The sequence below is a fragment of the Lepidothrix coronata genome, unplaced genomic scaffold (genome assembly GCF_001604755.1).
Source record: "Lepidothrix coronata isolate B3197 unplaced genomic scaffold, Lepidothrix_coronata-1.0 Scaffold292, whole genome shotgun sequence".
Classification (NCBI taxonomy): domain Eukaryota; kingdom Metazoa; phylum Chordata; class Aves; order Passeriformes; family Pipridae; genus Lepidothrix; species Lepidothrix coronata.
Window position 1 is genome coordinate 361,853 of NW_016690472.1, and position 24,960 is coordinate 386,812.

The following is a 24,960-nucleotide window of genomic DNA, read 5'->3' on the forward strand; positions in this document are numbered from 1 at the left end:
CGCCTGCCGGGGCCCGGCGCCGCCGCGACCCCCGAGCCCGGAGGGAAGGGCAGCGACCCTGACACTGTCACACATCTACCGCTCCTGGCTTGGCCGCGAGCAGGCAGCGACTAAGAATACTTCCTTCCCCTCTAGTTTGCTTCCTGATCTAGTCTAGAGATAGAGAGCACATACATGAAGAAGTTTTGTAAACGGTCGAAGATGCACTTTTGTAAAAAAAGTCACTGTTTTTTGAAATTAAGTTCTTCAAGCCAGCACTCTCCAGAGTCCACAAACTGAATGCTTGCTCGACACACACACGCAGAGGCTGATTGACTTAAAACTTTTGGCACAAGATTTACAACAAGCTTTTGAAAATATTTGCGCAGTCATTGCCAATAACACATCATTCCTAGAGAAAACAAGAGTCCTGTTTCAAGAATGAAACACTGTCCATCAATCCATTACATCAGGTACTTCAGCTCTAGAATAAAGATGATAACTTCTCTCTGATATGAAAAGCTAAAATAGAAAGTAACTTTTTTTCAGTCATCCTGTTTCAGATGCTTAGCTTTCTTTAGGCTGATTTGGGGTTGGGGAGGTTGGTTCCATACATATATTGTACAACAAAAAAGGGTCCACAAATTCCACTGGGTTACTGACTGGCATCATTGGGTGATCTGACCTGAATGCTGTCCCAGTATGGCTTGTGTACAAGCACACACAAGACTTACAGGATACTCATGCAATTAAGAAAGCAGAAAGTATTCCTGGGCTTTAATTTTTAAAAACAGGCTCTAAAAATTAGCTGATGAACCAAACATAAACTGACATATCAGTGAGGACAATGAGGACATCAACATATAAGTGGAATTGCAGCATTTTCTGCTGATCCTTGTAAATATCTGAGGCTGATGTACAACTAAATATTTTATGTTTCATATAGCTCTTCAAGTTATAAACAATGTTTGCCCTGAAGGTAACTGGGTGGAGGAAATGTGAGAAACCTGGAAAACAATTTCAAATCCTTTTATCCCCTATGTTTTACTAGCAGCCTGGAACACACTTCAAGTGCATCTGAATCAGTAGCTTTAGGCATGAACCCTGAGGTAAGGAAACTAGTTTCTTAATGAGGTTCCAGACATGGACAGCTTTCCATGCTGGCTGTTCTTTCTAGAGGATGCGCAGACTACTTTCGAAAGCTTGCATTTTTAAGCTACAATTACCGTTTTAGCTGTAATAAATATATTCTACTTTTTTCCCTCAGGAGGTAGGGTTGAAAAATATAATTATGTCTTCAAGCAAGATGCATTCCATACGGAGCTCCATAATGCACCTGGAAGGAAAAGAACCTGGCTGGGTCAGGGCCTGGTGCTAGTCAGCTTAGGAGCAAAACTGTAGTAGTCACAGAATTGCAAAGCAGAAAATCACAAGACAGAGAACCTTCTCATGTTGTGGGTTGTTCCCTTCTGTTCTTTGCCCCCTACAGTCATAAAGACTGGGATACTTCCTACTGACTGCTTTGTCCTGTCTGCTCCTCTATTGCCCAGCAGTGTCAGTCAAACCAGCTGGGAATCATGGCTTTACCAGAGAGTGTTACTATAAATTCCAAAAAAGGGAAGTGTCCCTTCTCTTTCCATTTATGTCAAGTGTAGTGTTTCTCCATTCTTGCATGTTAAAGGACAGTTTTGTTATATCCTCCCTATTCTATGCTATTCCTTTAACATATACCAATGAAAACATACCATTTCAAAACCCTCTATGGGACCCCAAAAATAGGATTTCCATACGTTGGTGAACTCCTTCAGTGTGAAGGCTGTTGTGTGGCTGAGGAACAGTGCTTGAAAGTGAGACAGGCTAGCTGTTTGCATTTCATTCAGCTTCAAATGTACGAACAGGTTGTAGCCAGACTGAAAAGTGGAGTGAGAATATTTTACAATTTCTTGCCAGTCCCTGAACTGCTGATAGTTTACCAACCAATGAGACTTCTGCCATTCTTTGGAATATGCAAAGCAAAAATCAGTTTTGCTGTGCTAAACATCTACATGTGCCAAACAAGATCTTAAAACAGTTGTTCAGAAACTTCTGATCTCCATCCTCTGACTGAAGTTGGCTGCAATTCATCATCGAGATTTTTTTCTGGTTTTTAGTTTTAGTTCTGTTCATCCTGATTGTTCACGTGCCATCCTAACTTCTGAACTGCGACTGCAAAGCACAAATTCCAGTTAAGTCATTACTGGATTCCGCTTTATTCTGAAGAGATGCTCAGTGGATTTCTGCAACTATGTAATGGCACAACCAGCATGCTAAAAGCAGTATTTTTAACCCCATGCTTGGAAGCAAGCAGCTAGACTGCCTGAGAGCTGTGACATCCTCTGGGCACTCACAGAAGACCCTGCCTAGCTCAGCATATGCTGCAGTGGGGGACTGTCCATATGAGCACAGATGTCAGAGGAGTTCAGTTGGAGTTGGGCTTTGTTCTGGTCCCCAACCTGCTCTGCTGCTGAATCCTGGACAACTTGACAGCAGCTGAATTTCAAACTGAATTCTGTGGCTTTCTGGTAGACCTGCTTTTCCCCTTCCCAGGTTCCTGCCATCAGTGACAGCATAATCCCATGTACTGATCAAGGGTTAGTCAGCTATGGGAGTGGGACCTGGACTGCCAGGACTGTCTGCAAGAATTGCAGTGACAGGATATGCAGTTACTACAGACACAGTAAACAGAAAGTACACAGATGATTCAATATGCAGGAAGAGGTTCTTTGAATGACTCAGAATTATTTTCTTTGTGATTACTGTACACAGAAACTGGAGTGACTCCGACCCTACTTAGTAGTTACTAAACTCTGTATTTTCTTTTGTATGTTTTTCTCCTATGCTTTCTCTTTTCTAGCCTACCTTGACCTTTCTCTTTTCTGTCCTTTTCTTACCCTAGTCTGTAGCTGATGAAGCAGAAACCAACTCTGCCTCATTTCACTGACCTAGAAAGCCAATAGCTTGCATCAGCAAATCAGTACCACCTGTGCATCTGCCTGAAATAGATTAATGAATTTATTAAAGTTTTGAGGAAGGAATTGTTTTTGCTATTGCATCCTTTATTTTTCATTGTAGTTCAGTGCATATATATTCTTTTTTCCATAAAGAAAAAAGTTACTTTAATTCAAAACACACAGATTTATGCTTATGCTGCCCATTTAGGATAACTGAATGCAGCTGAAATGTTGAACTGGGACTATAGATCATAGTACAGGAAGATGCATGTAGAGAAAAAAAGACACATCTAATTTTGGGAGGGAAGCAAGGAGTCTTGGTTGGTTTAACTTCCTACCTGACTTTTTCAGATTCACCACAACTGGCACCAGAGCAAGTGGGAGCAATAGATCTCCAGGGTCACATCTGTTATGCCCAGCTATCAAACCCATTTCATGATCCAGAGCAGTCCTTTTCCTCTTGTCCATTAAGTTATGGTTAAAATTCCATAGCTAGCTATATAGAACTGTTATATAAAAGAAGGAAATAACCACACCTGAGTGTTCAGATCTCTCCTGGAAACACATGATATGGCAGTGCTTGCAGAACATAAAGTGTACCTGCTTCACATGCTTATCCACATGTACCCCCTGTCTTGTTTGGTCTGTTGTCACAGAACTGAGTCCCAAAGGCCTAAATTCATTTTAATCCTCATCCATGTCAGAGGGTTTAGAGCCAGATGGCAAAGCCTCTCCTGAATATTGACAAGAGGACAATAAGAGGATGTTACATGAAGGTGGAAGGGATTTGGTGGGGAGGGAAAGGATCATGCTGGTGAAAGGAAAATTGGAAGCAACTGACTAAATCAAGGAATTGGATAAATAATACACTAAGATGCTTATTCTCCAAATATACTACAAACACTTGTTCCTTTTTAAAGAAAATATGTAAATTAAAATACAATGTGTTGCTTATTAATCACAACTCTAGGAAGTTGCAAAATGTTTTGTAAAACTGACTTATTAAAAACCTTGCTTTTTCTCTAGAGTAAGAGGCCATTGTTAAAGAGCTGACTAGAAAGTCTGATTTTGAGAAAGTAACACTGCTGTTCAGTTGTAGACTTTCTTAAAAAATAGTAAAGCATAAAAAATCGTAAGCTCACAAGCAGAAGCTAAATTCACATAACTCTTCTTCAGTAACTTCTCCCATATATCTGAAATGGTAGAGCTGTCAGTCTGTGACCAATGATACATTCTCATGCAAGTTTTCAGGGACTTTTAGAAACATAGCCAAAATAAATTTTAAAAAAAAAATCACTATTACAGTTCTGCTTGGGTATGTATTGTTTTGTGCATATGTTTGCACACGAGCTGGTCCTCATCAGTGAGTGGGAGCTGAGCTGGATTAGGTGCCAAAGGGAGTTGAACCCTTTACTGGTTTACCAGGAATGCTCTGCTATGACTTGCACCTGCTAACACAGCTCACCTGCCTCCCAAAGACCTGGGCTTGCTCAATCTGCACAGTGATGTGTTGCACCATAAAAGCCAACCTTCAGGATATAGTTTCTAACCTAATGTGCTGGGATAAAACAATTAAGAACTTCTCCCTGCACCAAAGCTGCCTGTGGTGCAACATTGTGCCAGTACACCTGTTTTCTGGAGCTGTGCATGAAAAAATGCAAGCTAAAAATTCCTTTGAGAGGTGCTGAGTATGATATTTGAGGATTATTTGCACCCAGAGCAGCTGAAAACTGCATTTTGCTTAAGTCCCAGCTAGGGGAAATGATGTTGTGTTGTGTGTGCACAGCTCCCAGAAGCAGTGGTGAGGATCACTTTCAGCAATATTGTGACTCAACATGAGATTTGTCATTTGAAAGGGCAAGAGTACAATTTAGTCATCTTAACAATCCCACTTGGCTTCTAGACAGGCAGCTAGTGGCAGAAGACTCTGGAGTGGAGATATGTGTCAGCTGGGCAGGGTCATCCAAGCTGGTTGTGTGCTGCAGACTGAACCAAATATAAACTAGAGCCAACAAATGTTGTTTACTCTTTGTGTCTAACAACATCCAAGCCAAAAACCTAAATACTCAGGTATTCCAGTTCTACCTGAAATGGGAACTCAAAAGTGAAAATGAAATACCAAGAATGACTTCCCATAAGAACCTTTAATCTTTAATGCTTTCCTTACTGAATCACATAGCAATAATGTCAGTATTTTAAAGTCCTTATAAGGTAACTACACAGATAATAGTGTCATTCCTGCTGATACCATTTCTTAAGATTTTTCCCCTCTCCTTTTCCAGAGTGTTCTGCAGGGGATTATTTTGCTACCCCTCCGTGCCACATGCATCGTATTCATTTTACTGCTAGCTTGGCTGTTTGCATCAATTGCAATATTCTGTCAGCGTGGAAGAGGATCTGTGCCACTGAAAGGATGGAGAAGGTAAAAGGTCTAAAGCATTCTTCCCTCTCACTCCTCCTTTTGATTAAAGAGGATTCCTCAATGACATCTTAGTTTTACCCATTTAGAGGAAGCAGCTTTTTAATGAGTGTATTTTACAATAGTGGAGCTTTTTAAATAGGTAGATTTTCAGTTGTCTTGAGGCTAAAAAGAAATTTGTATAAAAATCTTTATAGGCTGTTTGTAAGCCAGAACTTATTTTACTAATAATACTAATAGAAATATTTGAGAAAAGAAACTCATTAAGAAAAGTATTTCGTAACATTATGTAGGTTGAGTTTCTGTGTAGCTTTTGTAATTTCTGCTATGACAAAATTAGCTTTGACAGCTCCTCTGCTAGCTGCATTGCCCTTGAAGTGGTATTTTACAGCTGCTTCTGTGGGTTCTGGGTTTCAGTCACTCAGCTTATGACCTCAGAGTAATGAAGTTCTCTTTTAGCTACAGTGCATTGTAGCTGCAAGGAGGAGGAGGAGGAGACACAGGAAATGAATTCTTACAAGTCCAAGAGATTACAGAGTCCCATGAAAGGAACATGTCCCTTATGGTGGGAACATATTTCAGTAAGGGAACACTGTCATTTAATCTTACGTGTTTAAAATGGTTGGTAAAAGAACTGTATCAGTTACCGAAGTTCTTACAAAAAAACCCACTGAATCTGCTAATTACTCCCCTCACAATAATGTTATGCTGCAATGATATGTATGGCAAGAGAAATAGTGTACCTGGGAGGAGGATTTCACAAGGTGCTGCACGTTGCCTTGTGTTTCATCAGGAAAAGGTGATCTTCCCTTCCCTACTTCCCCTTTAGCCCTACATTTCCCGCTGCCCTGTGTCAGGCCCCAGTGCTGGTTAGAACTAGGAAATCTGTTATGGGCTTTTCTTTTAAAGTACAGAAGAAATACTGACTGTAAGATGGATGATATTTTTGTGTTTCTGTTTACAAGGAGGATGATCCGGACAACCCTGTCAGGCCTAACTCGTACCGCGTTCTTCATAATGGGTTTCCAGGTTAAAGTAAAAGGGAAAGTAGCAAGTCTCCCAGAAGCCCCAATCTTTGTTGCAGCTCCTCATTCAAGCTTTTTTGATGCCATTGTTTGTGCCCTAACTGGAATGCCATCAATAGTGTCTAGAGCAGAGAACCTGTCCACTCCGGTATTTGGCAGTAAGTATACATGAAAAAAACAAAGCGAAACAAAAAAGTTACAAGTCAGCAACTTGACACTGGGCCAAAAATTTAACCTCTTGAAGTGATTTAGAGGCAGACTTTAAAGTCCTTAGATTCCAAAGATACTGACAAATTATTTCCAGTGAAATTTCTGTGACGTTATCTTTCTGAATTGGTAAATATGTCTAGAAGTATGCTGTTTCTTTTCAGGTATGAAATATAATATCACTTTAAACTTGGCTTTATACTGAAAGCATGTTTTGCAACTGCTCAGGCTAGAAGCTTTCTCTTTAGTTCTCCCAGTAGGTAGCTCAAGAAATTTTTGACTGCTGTCTTTTAACAGTGTGGCCCATAAATGTAGAACACAAATTGGTGAAGGTTATTTCAAAAATAGACCCAAACTACAGCAGTCTGGAAAATACCACATTTATAAGTTTAAACTTGTAGGCACTGTTATGGATTTTTTTAATGGGAGCAAGACCAGGAAGGAAGAAGAGAGGAGTTACTCAAAAAGGAAATGCAGAGAATGGAAAAGATCAGATGACTCATGCTTCTATTATTTTCTCCTCCTTTTGGCACAAAAAGAATCTCTGTTTTCATTATTGCTGGAATCAGCTGTAGACTTCCTGCTGGCTATACAGTAACTCAGAACTAAACTCAGCAGGCAACATAGCAAAGTGTCTTTGTAAAAAATAAGCTAACAGATAATATATGGATTTTAACTTAAAAGCACAGGACTGGGACATAGAAAATAATTCTTTATCAGGTCTCATCACATTTTAATAGGTCCACACATTATGATGCAAATTCCTGATTAAATGAAGGGGTTTTTTTCTGTAATTAACACAGAAGTTGTGCATACTATGTAACTGAAAATGGAAGGCTCAAACTACTTGTTGGGTGCAGTCTGCATGAGTTAGGCCTGAGTGTGGCCCATGAGTAGAGACCCTGTCAGGTCCCTCTCTTAGAATTGTGTGGAAATGCTCAGTGAAAAATAACAGCAATATTATTAGAATGTGTTTGGCTGAATTTCAGATGTTTATAATTACTGTAAAGCTCCTCAGCTGGCAGTGTAGCTGTGTCTTCTGTGTCTTACTTCCCATTTTGCAGAAGGAGGAGAATAATAATACTCTTATCAATTTAGTCTAGAAGTTGTTTATGTGGAGTCTGTCTCCTGGTACAAGACCAAGTTTTTGCTACAAGGAAGCCCTGAACCCATGTGTTTTCTCAACACCAGTATGAGACACCTATTTTTTATCTCTTTCACAGCAATTTTGAGTTCCCTTCAGCCTGTAGCAGTTTCTCGTCAAGACCCTGATTCCCGGAAGAGCACGGTTGCTGAGATAACTAAACGGGCATTATCCAGAGGCCAGTGGCCACAGGTAATAAATAAACAGCAGGAGACTTGCCTTGGTGTATGTGAGTCAGTATTCTGAAGGCAGCTCGTGGGTGAGAAGCCAGGTTGGGAAGCTGTGCTCACAACAGTCAGGGGATGAGCAGTTGGTGAGATGGGTAACCCAGACTGTCCAAGCTCCAGCACAGACAGCTCAAAACAGCAGTTCTTCACATAGAGAATAGCTGAGGTGGAGCTCAGTTTGCTCTTTAGGTTAATAATGCTCTAAACCTACAAATACACTGTCACGCCAAGCTGCTGAAAAAATATAGTCATTGACACAAGGCCTTTCTCCAAAGATATCCTCTGCATATTTGTGTATAAAGTCATGCTCTGTGTTTTGAATTAGTTCTTGATTTCTTGAGGGTTAACTTCCTTAAAATAAAAACTGAAAGTGACTGGTTCAGTAGCTAAAGTCACAAGGTGTCTTTAGTCATAGCTGGATACCTCCTAAATGACTAAGTAAGAAACGTTAACTTTTCCTTCACTGTTGTTCCACTGAACGGCTTTTGAAGAAAAGTAAAAGATGCAAGTGAAAATAATAGACGTCAATAGCAGGTATCTCTGTGACAGCTAAACCTGCTGTCTACTGCTCTACTTTCTGAACAGTCTCCAGAAACAGAGACCATTCAAGTAGGGAAGACCAACACTTGACAGGTTTTTTTTTGTAATGGCATTGTTTAGACACTTCATAAGCACCTTACAAAAAGCTTTTTAGCATTTTGGCTACATTAATTTGACTCATAAATGCATTTTTCTAAGCTGCTGTAAACACTGTTAGAGCTTCCATTATCTTTTTCAATTTGTCAGTTATAGGGAGGACTTTAAACATTCACATGTCAAAGCTAAGAAGACTTTTTTTTTTTAAATACTGTGCTTACAAACTACACTGATGCTTAAGATTTGCTAAGCTGTTATGGATGAATGCCCTGGTAGACCTAATCTTTGCTGAAAGCAGAATGGGGAGGAAAGGGAAATGGGCTCCACACCAGTGCTGCACTTGGGATAATACCTACATATATATTATGGCATAAATAGTCCATGAGTCAAGTCATCTGGGAATCTCCAGGACAGAGTCAGCAGTACAACTCAGGGTGTCACTGGGTAATTCCTAGTCCTGTGCCCTGGCCACACCTTCCTCCTATTCTTTTTTTTTTCTCTTTTTCTTGAGAAACTTGACCACAAGATGATGTCTGTCATACCATCTTCAGCGTGCCTGGGCTGCATTCTCTTAGCATGATAGAAAAGAAAGAGCAGCTGGATTCCCTCTTCCCTCCTCTTAAAACCCAAACACAAAAGGCTAGGCACCCTTATTAATAGCATGAGGTTCTGATTAGGGCTTCTCCAACCCTGTACCACAACAAAGAGGAAGGAGGGAACGATTACTTACTCTTTGATCAACCTGTTTTCTGGGGATTAGGACATAGGCTAAGCAGAATCATACCTATGTTTGTGTCCATAGCCCCAGTGAATGATTTCTGATGACAGAATCTCTAGAGGACTGATTGTAAATCAGTGTGTGCAGCTGCCTCTGTCATAACCTGAGAACAGTCTGTGTCTCTTGGGTGTGACCTACTGAGGCCCTTTCTCATCTAGCCTTGGCCTTTTCATTTGGACTGAATTGGGAGCACACCTTGAACACTCTCAATCCAGACCAGTTTTTGTCCTGAGGTGTTTTTGGAATGCTGCTCATGATCCTGTAGTGATATGAGAAATACAAAGCTTTCCCATATTCCACAGGGGGCTGGGTTCAGTGTGTCCCACTGCAGCTCACAGTGCACCTCATGCAGTATCTCAGACACTAGTTCAGAAACCTTCTGGGTGTTGGGGTGTGTGAGTCATTCAGGTTCAGAGGCTGCTGTGGGGTGTGATGCCTCCAGAGCTCTGCCTCACAGACACACATGCTCTCTGTGCCTTTTGCTGCTGCTGCTCAAGCTGACATCTCATCCCAGCTGGAATCTCACTCGTGTTGATGACATCTGTGCCTGTAAATGCTCAAGTACCTCATGCACTTCCTGTCAGCCCAGTTATATAAGGAGCTGCTGGCAGCAGGAGAGGAACAGTTCTCCTATCATTACCAACACTAAAATTTCAAGTGAAACACTTAAAGTCTTTTGTACTACAAAGGCCATTCCCCTCTCCTATAAAGCATTTTTTTTCAAATTAAGATGGGCCAGGTTAATAATATTGTGAGCATCCTTCATTTATTTGTTCATTTCCTTTTGAAACAGTGATGATATTCTTCTGATACAGTACAACAGGTCACAGAGCTTGCATAAAGTCAGCCTGTGCATAACAGAAGCTAAAGTGTAATCTTTTTATGAAATATGTGGATGTATATATATATATATATTTCTCTCTCTTTAAATCCAAGATACTGATTTTCCCAGAAGGCACCTGCACAAACCGATCTTGCCTGATCACATTTAAACAAGGTGAGATATTTTGTCACATTGTTGTTGGAAAATAATCTGTGATTATTAATATGTAGTTGTAGTAAGGATGTACTTCTGCAGGTACATCATCCACAACAGCACTATAGTAATCCCTTACATTATTAAAGTTTCAGTAGCACTAAACCCCCTCTTTTATACTAGACAGCTTACTTTTCTGATTTGTATAGGCTGCAAAATATCTATGACATATATAATTAGTTGGTTGGGTTTTTTTCTGGGTACAGTTTTCATCTAATTTATTTACCCATAAAGGTAACTGTGATTGTTATGAGATGAACGTATGAACTCAGCTTACAGTTGTGCAACCTTAGATTCCTGTAAATTTTGCTGTGCAATCAGGTTATGAAATGTCTTTGCCTAGTGCTTAGCGAGCCAGGACAATAGATTTTTAACACAGGAAGGTGTTAAAGATGGCATCAGTGATCACTAGATTGTTGTGTTGCACAGTTAGAGCCATGTTGCTCTCCTTTCTTAACTGTTTAGGTAGCAAAGTTACAAACCACTGCTGTGTGCTCAGATCCCCGTCACTTATGAACATAACAGAACAGAGAAGGAGTCAGGAAATGTTCAACAGCCTTGTGAGCATCTAATCCTTTGAAATGAATGCCAATCAATGGGGAGATAATACACAGAAAATTACTTTGAACAATCCAGGAATCTTAGACAGCTTTCTCCTTGAAATGGAGCCTAACCCTTTTCTGTCCTGACACCTTGCTAGTTGTGCTGCTGATCTAAAAACAAATAAACAAACAAAAAAATCAAAACAAACGACAACAAAAAAAACCCTAAACAAGAATAATAATACTTCTCATTCTCCTTGCCTTTTTAAAAATGTCTTCTGCTAGATACTAGGTCTAAAATGAAGCACTTAAGACTCTCAATTGCTGCATTAAGCTCAGTCATAACAATCAGTTCTAATTTGTGGCTGCAGGTGCCTTTGTTTCACGAGTCCCTGTCCAACCTGTGTTACTGCGATACCCCAACAAGCTGGTAAGCAGAACATTCTTCTGTCACTAACCAGTAATACAGAAGTCAAAATCCTGACTTACATGGTACTTTACATGATAAATATTTTGCATTGTCACTAAGAATGTATTGTCCTGAGCTTTAGCATTGAAGAGCTCCTGAAAGCAGCCAGGCTTCCCAAGTGTCCCCGTGGTGTAGTTGCTGTTCTGACTGTGAAACACTTACTGCTGGGCTCCTCAGCTGAAGGGAGAGGGAAGGCAGGAAAGTATTGCAGCAGAAGTTAGAAACTTCCTGCAGTGCCACAGAGTCTGTACTTCGCGGTCTAAAATGGACACAATTTCCCAACTAGTCATCCTTTTTGTTTAAGCTCAAGATAGTCTTACTGCAAAGGGACTTTCAAAGTTTCTGAACAAGAGCAAAGCTGATCCCTGAACATCCAACACCCCTCCTTCAGGTACCTCAGGAGGGCAGCTTTGCAGATTTTCTTTTCATGCAACAGTCCTTGTGTGGCTCTGCTTCACTGACATGTGTAAGTCTGGGACCTTTTTAACTTTTTTTTAATTATCTGGTCATCCAACCAGTCCAGAAAAGACCAAACTTTTAATTCATAATGTTTTTTAAGATTAAAAACATAATTGCTGTTATTGTTAGTTATGAAGATTCCTTTGTATAATCCTTTTACAAAGGAATCTCAAAAGTAAACCACTCGAGGGGATTGGTATCACATTCACTGATAGGATTTAAGGTTCTGACAGTATACATTGTAAAGATTATGTATAAAAGTAACAGAGTGAGAAAAAAAAAGGAAAGCAAAAAAAGCAAAGAAAAAGCATGATAGATTATGCAGAAATGTCCTTAAAAACCAAATCAGACATATTAATGAGGGTGCCTTTCTAAAGGGACTGGTGAAGCTCACTTAAAAAGTCTTACCAGTGTTTTTGTTTCCCACTTTCTGCTGTTTGGATCAGAGTGAATGATTTACAATATCTAAGTAACTATGTAAACGTTATTCCCAATTGTTGATAAAAGTCTGCCATGCTTATTTCCAAATTTTTAAAGCAAGGAATCCTATTTGCCATAACACCTGTATTTATTTTCACTACAGGACTATGAAACCATCATCTTCTTTTACTAAACTCGTGCCTGTTTTAAATTGTAACTTATCTGCTCTCTAACTTGCATCTGGTTCTGTCATACCTTTCTGTGTTTTGTTTTTTCCTTAGGATACTGTGACCTGGACATGGCAGGGCTATTCATTGTAAGTTTCTTAATCCTACTGAAAATTACATACAGAATTTTTGTTCCTGTTGCTAAACATTCTGCCAAACAGATTCCACTGAGCTGAGACACATGTTCTTCTAGATCTGTTTTTATGAGGGGGAAATACTTAGGGATAATGCTCTCATGCAGTAGGTTTCATATCTGAATGGTTAGGGAAAGGGTTTGCTCTGACAACCTTTTTTTTTCTAATTTTCTCCTGTTTTGCATGTTACACTGGAGCAAAAGATTTAAATTCTTTTTTTTTTCTTTGGGAAACACTCATAGTCATCAAAACCCATAGGTGTTTACAGATTCCTATATGGTATACAAACAAGAAAAAATAAATGTTATTTCAGTTTATTCATTCCTCCGTATCATTTGCTGTCATATGAGAGTAAATGAAGATGACCAACATAAGTATTCATTTTCCCCATAATTCCCCATTGAAACATCAAGGATTCCTCTTCAGACTTTTATTTTTGACAGACTCAAGAAAAGCAATTGTTTTAAGATCTCAGTGAAAAGGCTCTGTATATATTATTTGACATTCAAATAATGAAAAAATACTTTAATAAATCAGGCAGTGGGTCTGTGTTTATTTCTCAACACAGGTGGCCTTCTAATATGCTAAAAAACTATTAAAGTATTAAAAAACCTTCACAACTGCACTGAAAATATGTCTGGGAATTACTTTTCACCTTATAAACATTCATTCAAATGTGCATTTGCAGTATCCATATACCAAATTTTCATGTGGAATATGTAATATATCTAAGTACAGTAGTACTGATTTACTAAGTGAGTAACACTTTTAAGGCAACTAATTCTGAAACATGTCTGAACTAGTGGAGTAGACCACAGGCACCTTTTAAACTGTCATTAGTTAATCCTAACAGCTGCACACTTACAGAATGGACACGATGAAAATGGTCATTTCAGTTTCCCAAGAATCTTTTGCTGTTATTATTACTGCTGTTATGTTTATCAGCATACTGAGAGTAATGAACTCTGCAAATACAGGACATAATACAGATTTCCTTTATGAAGGATTTACACTGGAAGTTTAAATGGAGCTGTGTCTTCAGCTATGAGAGATGGTGTAGGAATGGGTGAAGGGAGAAATGCAGTCAGAGGTATTCCTGTGGGAGGGAGGAGGCTGCCCATTCACTCAGAACTGAGGAATGCTCTAAGCCTGGTGGCTGGATGGTGAAGGCTCAAACTGAAACCTGTGAGAAGATGAAAGGAACTGCTTGGCAAACCCACAGGAATGGAATGGGTGGATGGAGAAGAATCTAGAGATTCTTAACAAAGATAACTGGAGCAAGGAGAGGAACACCCCCCCACAAACCTGCAGATCACAAAATGCAGAACTGTCACACTCTTTGTAAAACTTCCTGGATGTTGCAGCCAGGATGGGACAGTACCAGTCTCCTTCTCAAAAACCTGCTGACCCAGTTCTGCTTTCACTTACTACTTCTTTCTTACTTTTGTGCCTTGCTGGGAGGAATACCTAGTCTTATGTGTTAGAAAATCAAGCATTAAGAATGGATTCACACAGAAGGTTGAAAGGATTCTTTTTATTTTGTCCAAAACAAGAACAGAAAACTGCTTGAAGTTTTTCTATTATAATGTACCTGATGGAAAGTAAGGAGCAAATATGAATTTCTGCTTAAAAATCACAGTGAAAAGAACAACTCAGAAGTAGAATGATTATGTGCTTTAGCAGTTTCTTTCTCCCCCTACTCTACCTGTTGATGCTAAAATTTGTGACTTTTTCTAAAAGCACTGAAGGCCCCAAACATACTGACACTTCATTAACCCATCTGTGTAAACACCACTGTTATTTGCAAAATTACTAGCAAATACTAAAAAATGCTTGCTTCAGTTCTGCATAAGGAAGTTACTTGTCTCATTTTGCAGCTGAGAGAATAAGAGATAAATTAAAGCTACTTCTCAGAATCAAAGCTCTTAAAGCCTAAAATCCAGTATGTGTTCACCTCTTTAAAGAGAGAGGACATGGCCAAGGAGCTGTAGAGAATGGTTAATGTGCATGACAGCCCACAACAAGTTGCCTCCTCAGTGAGCAAGCAGCAGGTGTATTCAGAAGTCCAGTAGAAAAATTGTCAAAAACAACTTTTCAGGGGACTTCACTGCAAGGTACTTAAAAATCTTGCCCAATATTGGCTTTGCTTTTTCTGTGCTTTAAAAAGTTTCATCTACTGACATGCAAATGCTTTGGTTGTAAATAAGTAAAATGTGTTTTTCTTCCTCTTTGCAGTAAAGTGCTGTGCTTACTGACAATGTGTCAGCTCTTCACAAGAGTAGAAGTTGAGGTAAGAATTGGAAATATTTTTGTACTAAGATGCAACAAGCAGGGAATTTCTGCTTAAATATAAATGCATTATTCACATTATTAGTCACCGTTAGTGAACAATAAACAAATATCTTAGAAACAAGAAAAAGAATCACAGGGGGTAATAAATTTAATTTGTTGTCCACGTGTATGTTGGAAACTATGTTGAGTTAGAAACTCTATTTTCTGTTAGAAACTCTGATGAGCTTGTAAAAGAAAATTGTCAGAAATGTCTTTATAGCTTTGTAAAATCATTGTTAATTATCACCACATGCATTTTACAGATGTTAAAACTAAGAATTAGAACACATTCTGTTAAAGGTAACAGCTTCTTTTTCCCACCTTCTTATTTCTCTGATCCCTTCAAAGTATCCTCATCTTCCTCACCATCTTCCCAGACTGAACTCTTACAGTTTTCTACAACTAAGAGCTTACTTAAGGACTCAAGTACTTGTATGATCCAGTTCCCTGGATCATTAAAATCTGCTGCACAGCACAGGATGGCAGATGAATGACCACTGAAACAACACACACACTTCATAACATGAGCACACACACTCAATCTGCTCCCTGTCAGAGAGACAACATTCAAAACACAGTAGTGAGGAGCCAGGTAAATTGTTCAAACCTCAGTTAAGTGTTGTATTTCACATTCCTTACCAGACCAAAAGGATTGTCACTGTGGACTGAGTTGGTTTAGGGACCTGAGGAAGGGGAGAAATTGATGGGTTTTGCTGTTTATTTGCAAAGCACAGAATTTAGCAAAGTTGTCCAAAGCCTTGTGAATACCAGCAGTGTTGTTACTAGTACCAATTAGCCATATAGTCTGTGTTGTGAAAAAAATGAAATTCATTGTAAGGGAGCATCTTGTTACTGTATAATATGTGCAATAGACACATATTTTTAGAAGTTGTAGTAAGGAGATCATTCTCCTGATAATTTTGTACAGAAGAACATAATTAATATACATGGGAGCAAGAAACAGTTAATGTAGCCCTTCCAGTAGAAGGAAGGGCTACATTTTCCCCTACTTCAGAACTCAGACTTGTCTGTTAGAAAATAAATTTCGTGTTCCAAAAAATGAAACATTTAAAGAATTGCAGCTTTCACAGAACATGTGTTCCCAAAGTGGAACTGATTTCTTGACATCAGTGCAAAAGTCTTTCAGTTTCTAAAAGGAGAAGGGGCAGATTTTCCTGGGGAAGGAGGGAATCCAACTACTCCTTTTAGGAGTGGACATTTCTGTTGCTGTCTCATGCTGTGAGGAAGTAGCTTCTCCACTCCCAGCAGTCTTGCACTGCTTCTACCTGCTCTGCATAAGCAGTGATGGACTCCTGCAGTCCAGGGGGGTGTGTGTTTGCATGTTTAGTCAAACTAACAAACTGTAGTGAACCTGGCAGCGAGTTTTAGGTCTGCAGAAGGTACAGCATTTAGCAAATTCTATAGCAAGAGAGACTAGTTCAAAAGCAGATCAGAGAAGTATTTGTGCTCCTGAAAGAGCTGTGAAGAATTTTTCTTACAGGACTGCGATTTGACAGGGGAGGTTTACTTACTACTCCTCAGCAGATAAGCAGCTGGGTGTGTGTGTGAGATCATGCCACCACAGGACGTCAAGAAACAGAATTCTTCCTCCCCAGCTGTGGTTTCTGGCAAACAGGTTTTGTGAATAATTGTAGGTGGGTTTTCTGAAGGGGATGGAAGTGATGTTTAACCTGCCAGAAAGTTACATTGCTCTCTGAGCAAGACCTCAGCCTCAAGTGATGTAATGACCACTTTCAAGACCATGAGCCACAGTTGCATAAACTTCTTAGAGTTATGACTTCATCTCACCCAGTGACAACAGAGTTTTTTGTGTCTGTACATTGTGCCTGTGCCTTCTCAATTTAAGAGTTTTGTGACTTCTGAAGGGGAATTGTGATAAGCAGGGACCTGTGTCAGAGCTTGAGCAGAGCTGGCAACTGCTTGCAGAAGGAATAAAATCTCAAGCATTCATGTGAACAGCAGGAGCCCTGCTTTCCTTACAGGGGAGACAACTTTTAAGTATAAACAGAAAATTGTTATGGCTATTTGACAGATAACCAATTCCATAAACTTACTGGTTTTAATCAGGAAGAGGAAGCATTCCTTAAAAACAAACATTAAAAGGCTGTTCAGGATGGCCTGCATTTATATGGGACAGTTACCACTATATTAGTGCATCACAAGCAGCTGCAATATCACTGAAGAAACATATTGACACATAATTGGCAGTTGTGTCTTCCAGTGAATCATGAGCAACATCTAATTTTGGAATTGCTGTATTCTAGGAATTCAGGGTAAGACTGCAGGGTGGGGAGCAGCAGAACTCAGATAAATGATAACCATAGCTGAGAAGAGGCACAGTAAACAGAGCTGTGAGCAAACACTTCAGACTGAAGTAGAAAGAGCAAAATACTCCTCCACACACACTGCTTAGCAAACAGATGCTGGTTCACACTGCAATAGAGAGTAGTTCCTCTATAGGATAATTTAGTGAAAAGGTACTTGAACTTCTTACATATTAATATTGAATAAATCCTGAACAGTAAACATGTTGCCACTTAGATATCTGGGGTGTTTTCTAGATGTAGGAGGAGAGAAGGTGGTTGGGATTTTTTACTCTCTGCTTGGAGTTCCGAAATTTTACAGCATTATATCCATTTAATGTGCTCCTTACAACTCAGAACTATGATTCCTTAACGTTTTTGTCATGGAGGAAAAATGTACAGGAAACTTATCAGTCACATGCTGACAGATACACTTAACAGGTAGGAGGTGAGACTGCAGTGTGTATTTAAAAACATTAAAACTCTTACATACACTATTGCACTGTATGTAACTCTGCAATATAATATCACTTACAAAGGATCTTTGAAAAGGAGTGGTAGTATTTCAAACTCACATTCTTACCAGTGCATCATTTAGTCTTCTAACAAAGTATGCATTTATTATACTTTACTTCCCTGGGGGGTTGATTTTTCGTATTTAAGAAACTCCTACCAATCCTTAAGAGGTAGTTTTGGACTAAATCTCATTTGTGTGGTGAGGGTGGAAGAGCCAGAGCTGTTCCTAAGGCAGCTGAGACCTCTAGCGCCCAGTTCCTTCATTGCATGGCTAATTTTTTTTCTCCTGTTTTTCCCCCATCAAACAATAATAAGAAATTGTTCATGTTGCTAATAAAGTGGGGACTATTGAATTGATTGGATAACTCATCCCTTTCAGTTTCTGCCTGTTCACGTTCCTACTGAGGAAGAAAAGAACGATCCCATTCTTTTTGCCTACAGAGTCCGACAAACCATGGCAACGTAAGCAGTCATCGGTTAAATCTTTGAGAATTGTTCCTTTATATCCAGAAATTCCATATATATCCTAGCCATAAAGTTAAATTTATTCAAGGCCCAGGTACTATATGTAGAAATTGCTCTAGATTTTCACTAAAAGGTGTCAAATTTCTATACTAGAACAACCTGATCTTTTTTACATGGAGCATAAGGGAGGCCGTCTTACACTGAAACAGAGTATGTTCAATTCATAGAAAACTGGAATAAATTTCTCTCTTTTTGCTTGGTAAGACTAAGTAGGTGGTTCGTTCTTCAAGGTTACAGGGCTGCATTTACAAGGCTGTAAATCGTAAAACATCATGACACTGCCATAACTTGGTTTCACAGTTACACAAAATAGGATGTATTGCTTTGTCCTACTTGAAGCAGTGCAAGAATGAATTATCATTTGTTTTGCATGTTAGAGAAGGGAAACAGTCGACAAAAAGTTATCTTTGTGTAAGAAATTGATTTCTCTTTTTCCTTAATTTTGTTTCAGTGCTTTGAATGTGCCAGTCACTGATCACACCTTTGAAGATTGCAGACTGATGATTTCAGCAGGACAGCTGACTTTACCCATGGAAGCTGGGCTGGTGGAGTTCACCAAAATTAGCAAGAAACTCAAGTAAGGGAAGTTTAGCTGTTGGTAGCAGCTAATTACTGCAGATAATTACTACAGTGCTGCAGGTGTCAACAGCCATCTACAAAAGGATAAATTACCTGACAACTGACTTGGCCTTGTTTAATATTGTGTATTTATGCATACATATAAACATTTACATACATAAATTACGTGGAAATCAGAGATGAGAAAAATCCCAGTAAGAATTAATCCCAAGTAATTTTTGTGGGCAATGTTGCAAGAGGAAAAATACATTTTTCTAATCTTTTATGGAATTATCTCACCAGAGGGTGAGGAAGGTAGAGCAGTACCTATTTTAAGCACTTGATGCAAATTTAAATTGCTTTAGTGGAGAGGCACTGGCAGCGTGTGGCAGGAAGTAAAAAACCTCTCCAGCCTGAGGTTTCAACCAGTGGTTTACTGCTCGTAGTTGTATTGTGCAGCCATGTGTCACTAGTGATGTCAACTTTTTCTGACTGGATACAGTGGAATTTGAAGGCTGAACCGCGTAACCATACAGTAACTCCATCAAATAACCTGGCATGGTTGTGGGTAAATCTGAATTATGTGTGCAGTGAATCTTGACTTACTATTTATGTGCTAAATCATAAATAATGTCAAACTGTTTGGGAGAGTTACTTGGCAATACTAATCATTCTTACTGAGGTGCAGTGGTGTATTTCTGCTGAGATCAGATACTTCTGAGGCTGTAGTGATGCTGGTGTTAGGGTAGAGAGTCTGCTAATAGAGCTGAGATCTGCTTCCTCTCAAGGAAATACTCACCCTAGAGCATGATGCAGCAAAGTGATGCTACACCTGAATTTATGGTAATGAGAAGCTCTCTGCTAGAGTAGCCCAGTAATTGAACAGATGATTCTAGGTTTGGGAAGTTACTCTATGAAAGTCTGACATACCCAAGCATAGAAATGCCTGCTTTTAATATTAATAACCAGGGGGATCAGTCCTTAATTGCTGATTTAATATAAAATATCCAGTCTGAAGTACAGCATTAGAGATGCAGTGCACGCATGCTCTGTTTGGCAGTCTTTTGTCTTTGAACACTGTGATCACTCCTACTGAAATTCCATCTGTCCAAGAACTGCTGTATAGAAATATCTTCTCTCCCTCATGTTTGCATAGCCTAAAATGGAAACATGTCAGAGAGCAGTTGGATACTTTTGCTGCTATTGCAAGTGCTTCCAAAGGGGGAAGAATTGGAATTGAAGAGTTCGCGGACTACTTGAAGCTGCCTGTTACAGATGTCCTCAAAGAGCTGTTTCTACTCTTTGACAGGGTGAGTAGCTGGTTAACTGACTTATTGGCAATATTTTGTTAGAAATCACATCCCAAAAGGATATTTAATTCATTATGTCCAGTAAATGCTACTTGGTTAACAGTTCCTGTAGGCAAGATAGGTGACTCTTAGAGTTTCCTTCGTAAGTTTTGATGTAAAAACAGTGGTCAGTTTGTGTCTTGGGACATGGCAGCCATCTCTTGGACCAAGTTGCTGCACCAGTATCAGACAATAATCTCCATGCTGGTAATGGCTGAATATTTCTTTTTGCCTAGCCCAGATTTTGAGCTTACGTATTCATGTGTGTAGTTATGTACATACGACAGCTTAATTAACTGATATAGTTGTGAGTAGATAATTTAAGGCAGAGTGAATCTAACTACAGTGTTAACTAGAACACTAGTGTTCCTGCTGTGTTTGTGAAGGGTGCTGTTAGAGTTCAGAGGGACTCCTCTTGCCTAAAGAGTCTAACTCCTGTGGCCTCCTGCAGCCATAAAGGGGGCCGTGCATTAATGTGATCCTTTAGGCTTTCTCCTATGGTCAGTGCCAATCTCTCCCATTTTCTGCTTCTCTCTGAGGATGACAAAAATTGCTCTGTGGATGCCCTTCTGACTATACCAGAAGCATCAATGACTAGAGCAGGCACAGAATTCATCTTCTAGGCACCCAGAAATGTGGTGTGGCAACCAGAATAAGAGCAAAGGAAACTCCCTTGATTTTCTTTATGTGGCACAACAGCACCAGTGACTAGAACTAGCAAAGTAAGGCTCAATTCACTAAAAAATTGAAGGGATGAAAGATTGCAAGGACAGGTGCAAGGCTGCATTAATCTTTAAGGAGATCAGTGTACCTGAGGATCAGTCACGGTCATGTTGCAGGGCTCTTTTCAAATTGCTTCAGGTATGAGCACAGGCATTTTGAGACTTCTGCTCCGTGGCTTTCAGCCTCATCATTTTTTTCTCTAAAATGATTCCTTAAATCATATAAAGCTAACCATGCAAAGAAGAAAAGAAGAAAAACAGGTGTATCACCTGACAGAAACCAACGAAACCTAACTGGCAGCCAGAGACATGCACAGACCTGGTGCAGTCTAAGCATGCAGATAAGCTGTGTTTTGCCCACGCCCAAGTCAGACACGATACAGCTTTGGAGAGTTACAGAAGCCCTGGATCTCTGACTCCCTTCAGTAAATCTTGACGATGTTCCTTGCTAAAGCTTTGCTGAGCGGAGGAAGTGGCAGTGGTCGTGGAGGGAGCCTTGCACGTGGCCTTGGAGGTCTCCTAACAGGAGGTGGTGGACATGGAGGGAATATTGGAGGACTTGTTGGAGGTATTGTCAATCTTATAAGTGAAGCAGCAGCTCAGTATAATCCAGAGCCACCTCCACCTCCTCGCAATCACTTTACAAATGTGGAAGCTTATGAGAGCGAGGAGATCAGGCAGTTTCGTCGCCTTTTTGCCCAGCTGGCTGGAGATGATATGGAAGTGTGTGCCACAGAGCTGAGGAACATCCTGAACAAAGTTCTTTCCAGACATCAAGACTTGAAGACAGATGGCTTCAGCTTAGACACGTGCCGTAGCATGGTAGCCGTCATGGACTGTGACACAAACGGCAAACTGGGCTTTGAAGAGTTTAAGTACCTGTGGAACAACATCAAGAAATGGCAGTGTGTGTACAAGCAGTATGTCACTGATCAGTCAGGCACTCTTGGGAGAGCTCAGCTGCCAAACGCCTTGAAGGCTGCAGGGTTCCACCTGAAAGAAGAACTCCGCCAGGTGATCGTGCGCAGATACGCCGACGAGGACGGCAGCATGGACTTCAACAACTTCATCAGCTGCCTGGTGCGGCTGGACGGGATGTTCCGCACCTTCAAGTCCCTGGACCGAGATGGAAGTGGACAGATCCAGGTGACCATTGAGGACTGGCTGCAGCTGACCATGTATTCCTGAAGGCATAGCAGAGAAGAACAAGCTCCGTCTGGAAGATACACAGGGAAGGCTACAATCCTGTGCTGTAGAACTGTAGTCTTTTCCTTGTTCTAAGGCAGATGGAGCTAGTGGTAGATGGCTCAGCTTCAAGTGTTGTGATTCCTCTTGTGCATGCATTAGTCTGCTTTTCTGAAGGGTTTGTGTAAGTTGTCGTCTGGACACAAGCCTGTCTCAGAAAACTAACTCTGGACTTTTAAAGTGAGGGAATATATTGAAAGGATCAAAGCTTCGCTATTTCTTTACATAAAGTAGCTTGTATATGAGTATAACTATTACATAAAAAGCTCCTAAATTTGGTGTTGATGTTGCTGTTCTGATTTGTCAGCAGTCACTAAGCTTGAATAAAAGTCTGTTTGCCTGAAGGCAATCAGTGGTAGAGTCATGTAGTTATTTCTAACAGGGGAAAAACATTAGAGCTGCAATAACTGTAATGACCAGGGAATTTACATAATCATTTAATTTCCTTTAAATCATTTGCTTTTCATGCTTGGCTGCTGAAGCAAAACCTGAGTTGTATTGTCAGTTCTACCTGCTGGCCAGGGCAAAATTGAAATCTTGTCTGAGGCTACTTTTACACCAGTTTTCTTCTTCCTACAATTCTAGGAACTAATCTTTTCTCTCTTTCCTTCAAGCTTTAGTACAGTTATAATGCAAACAACTTAAAGTACTACATTTATATTTAGAGAAATTTGCTGTAATGATGCAGTGACATAGCAGACAGCTAGCCCAAATCAACCTCTGGCTATCCAAGTTAAATTTCATCAGGGTACAGCATCCCACTCTGGCTTGTTATGTAGTTCTGGCTAAGATGTCAACTTTTGAGAAAAAAAAAATGGAATAACATGAACTCTCAAAGATACATTTCTTTGAATTAAGGATTACACAGTTGATCAAAACAGCTCTTGCACAAGGAAAATTTCTCAGCAGGCACTGCTGCTTTAAATGAAAATTGTCTGGGGTGACTCAGGGAGAAACACCACACAATACCTGCAGGGCATCTGCATGTTAATGGAGTATGTGGTTTGGTTTTGTTTGGAAACTTCCTTAGCTTTGATTTCTAAATCTTGCAGTTACACTTAGCAAATAGTATTTTCCAGATTGATGATGTCTTCCCTGGTCTACTTAGAGAAGCCTTTTTCTTGAAACTTAAGAGAAAATAACTTACAATTTTTGCCAAGACTTCTTTTCCTCCTGCACTTTGTTTAATAGCAAGCCGGGTAAAAGAAAAAGATTGATATTGGCCCAAGCTGTTATGAAAGAGGTCAGTTCCTTCCTAGTGGCATTCACCCCACTCCCAGTTATCCAGTGGAAAAACACATAGTGCCATTTGGGCTCTGAGTAATAGAAAAGTGAGCACGAGGTGAAGTGTGATACCTCCAGGTGAGCACCATCCTACCAGGTTGGTTTCAGAATTTCCCTTTCTGACTAGTTAGAACTTGCAAGTAGCAACAGGTGATGGGAATTTGAGAGTTACAGCAATAGCCTCTTACATGATGAGCCTGGATATGAACACAAGAGGTGCATCTGCAATTCCTCCCCAAATGGTCCAGTTAGTTTTAGCTTCTCTGTGGTAACCCTGTAAGTGACTGAGGGTTTATTTACCTAATAATTTATTTACCTGCCATGAATGGCAGGCACACACACAATACATACTTGATTTTTCCTGTTGCCTTACATAGTAGAGAAAAAAGTATTGATGCAGTAGTACTTTGTACTGTATCTGTCTTGCAGTCCTTGTTGCAGAACTAAGTGGAGTATGCTTATGACAATGCAACTTTCTTGTTTTTCTTAGATTTACTGTGAAAAACACAACAACAAAATAAAAACACAACAACAAAATCCTAGTTACCATAGCATGCTATAGTGAAAAGAGTAGCAGGAAACTAGTTTGCTTAAAAGAAACAAGAGTTGTTAAGATTACTCTATGTTTTGATTGTTTTACGTAACATAAATACAAATACCTAAATTCTGATGTTCCACTTTGCCATTTAGAGAATTTGAGCTCAGCTCACGTGTTGCTTCCTTAACATATTCTTGGGTACATAGGCTGCAAACACAGCTACTTGATGTGTGTAGAAAGACAGTTGCAAGTGCTTTTTCGCTGTGGTGTTCCACAAGCACTGAAGGTTTTCCTGCATTTTCAGTTCTACTCCCATCCCTTTTTACGAGCGACAACCCCATCATTTCTCCTTAACCAAAATGCCAGAGCATTTGGGAGTTAGCCAGCATCCTAGGGCTTAGTAAAGCTAGTCACAACATGATCTTGCAAGCGTAGTAACTTTATTTCCTACTAAAATGGCTGAGTTCTATGCGTCAAACTGCACTCAGTTTTGATTATTGGGTTTTAGCACTTTAATGAAAGTAATATAACCCTTATTTTGTCATTTTTCATGTCATTTTTCCATGTACAGCCACAGCTGTGCTAATTTCTTTCAGTTGTTTTTAATTAGATTATTTTAGTTAAAGTTTACTTCCCCGTTCTTTTCCTGTGATACATATTTTTAACTTTAAAAATAAATTTTAAAAAAATATTCTAGTCACATTAAACAATCCTTTGCTAAGAATACATTCTACAAAACTGTCCAAAAATAATATTCTATGGAACTTTGAACAATTATTATTTACACTCTTTCTTCAGTTGTTTTAAAAGTTTATGTTTGTAATGTTACACTTTAAAGTTAGATCTGTTATCTCTGAGAACTACAATGTAGCCAAA

General features: G+C 39.6%; 2 protein-coding genes across 2 annotated transcripts in view; both read left to right on the top strand.

Moving 5' to 3' along the window:
- LPCAT2 (lysophosphatidylcholine acyltransferase 2) overlaps nucleotides 1-24,960 on the top strand; it is a 31,252-nt gene that overhangs the window by 695 nt on the left and 5,597 nt on the right. The window contains exons 2-11 of the mRNA XM_017837130.1: nucleotides 5,252-5,391; nucleotides 6,354-6,571; nucleotides 7,844-7,956; nucleotides 10,342-10,402; nucleotides 11,355-11,413; nucleotides 12,613-12,647; nucleotides 14,928-14,982; nucleotides 18,243-18,325; nucleotides 18,840-18,965; nucleotides 20,103-20,256. Coding sequence (XP_017692619.1) covers nucleotides 5,252-5,391; nucleotides 6,354-6,571; nucleotides 7,844-7,956; nucleotides 10,342-10,402; nucleotides 11,355-11,413; nucleotides 12,613-12,647; nucleotides 14,928-14,982; nucleotides 18,243-18,325; nucleotides 18,840-18,965; nucleotides 20,103-20,256 — 1,044 coding nt within the window. The remainder of the gene's footprint in view (nucleotides 1-5,251; nucleotides 5,392-6,353; nucleotides 6,572-7,843; nucleotides 7,957-10,341; nucleotides 10,403-11,354; nucleotides 11,414-12,612; nucleotides 12,648-14,927; nucleotides 14,983-18,242; nucleotides 18,326-18,839; nucleotides 18,966-20,102; nucleotides 20,257-24,960) is intronic.
- LOC108508380 (calpain small subunit 1-like) lies at nucleotides 20,272-22,940 on the top strand. The gene has a single exon (XM_017837131.1). The coding sequence runs from the start codon at nucleotides 21,456-21,458 to the stop codon at nucleotides 22,203-22,205; it is 750 nt and encodes a 249-aa protein (XP_017692620.1). The 5' UTR covers nucleotides 20,272-21,455; the 3' UTR covers nucleotides 22,206-22,940.

What these genes read in the sequence shown, in the direction of transcription:
- LOC108508380 (XM_017837131.1), top strand. Translation starts at nt 21,456, where the DNA reads ATGTTCCTTGCTAAAGCTTTGCTGAGCGGAGGAAGTGGCAGTGGTCGT.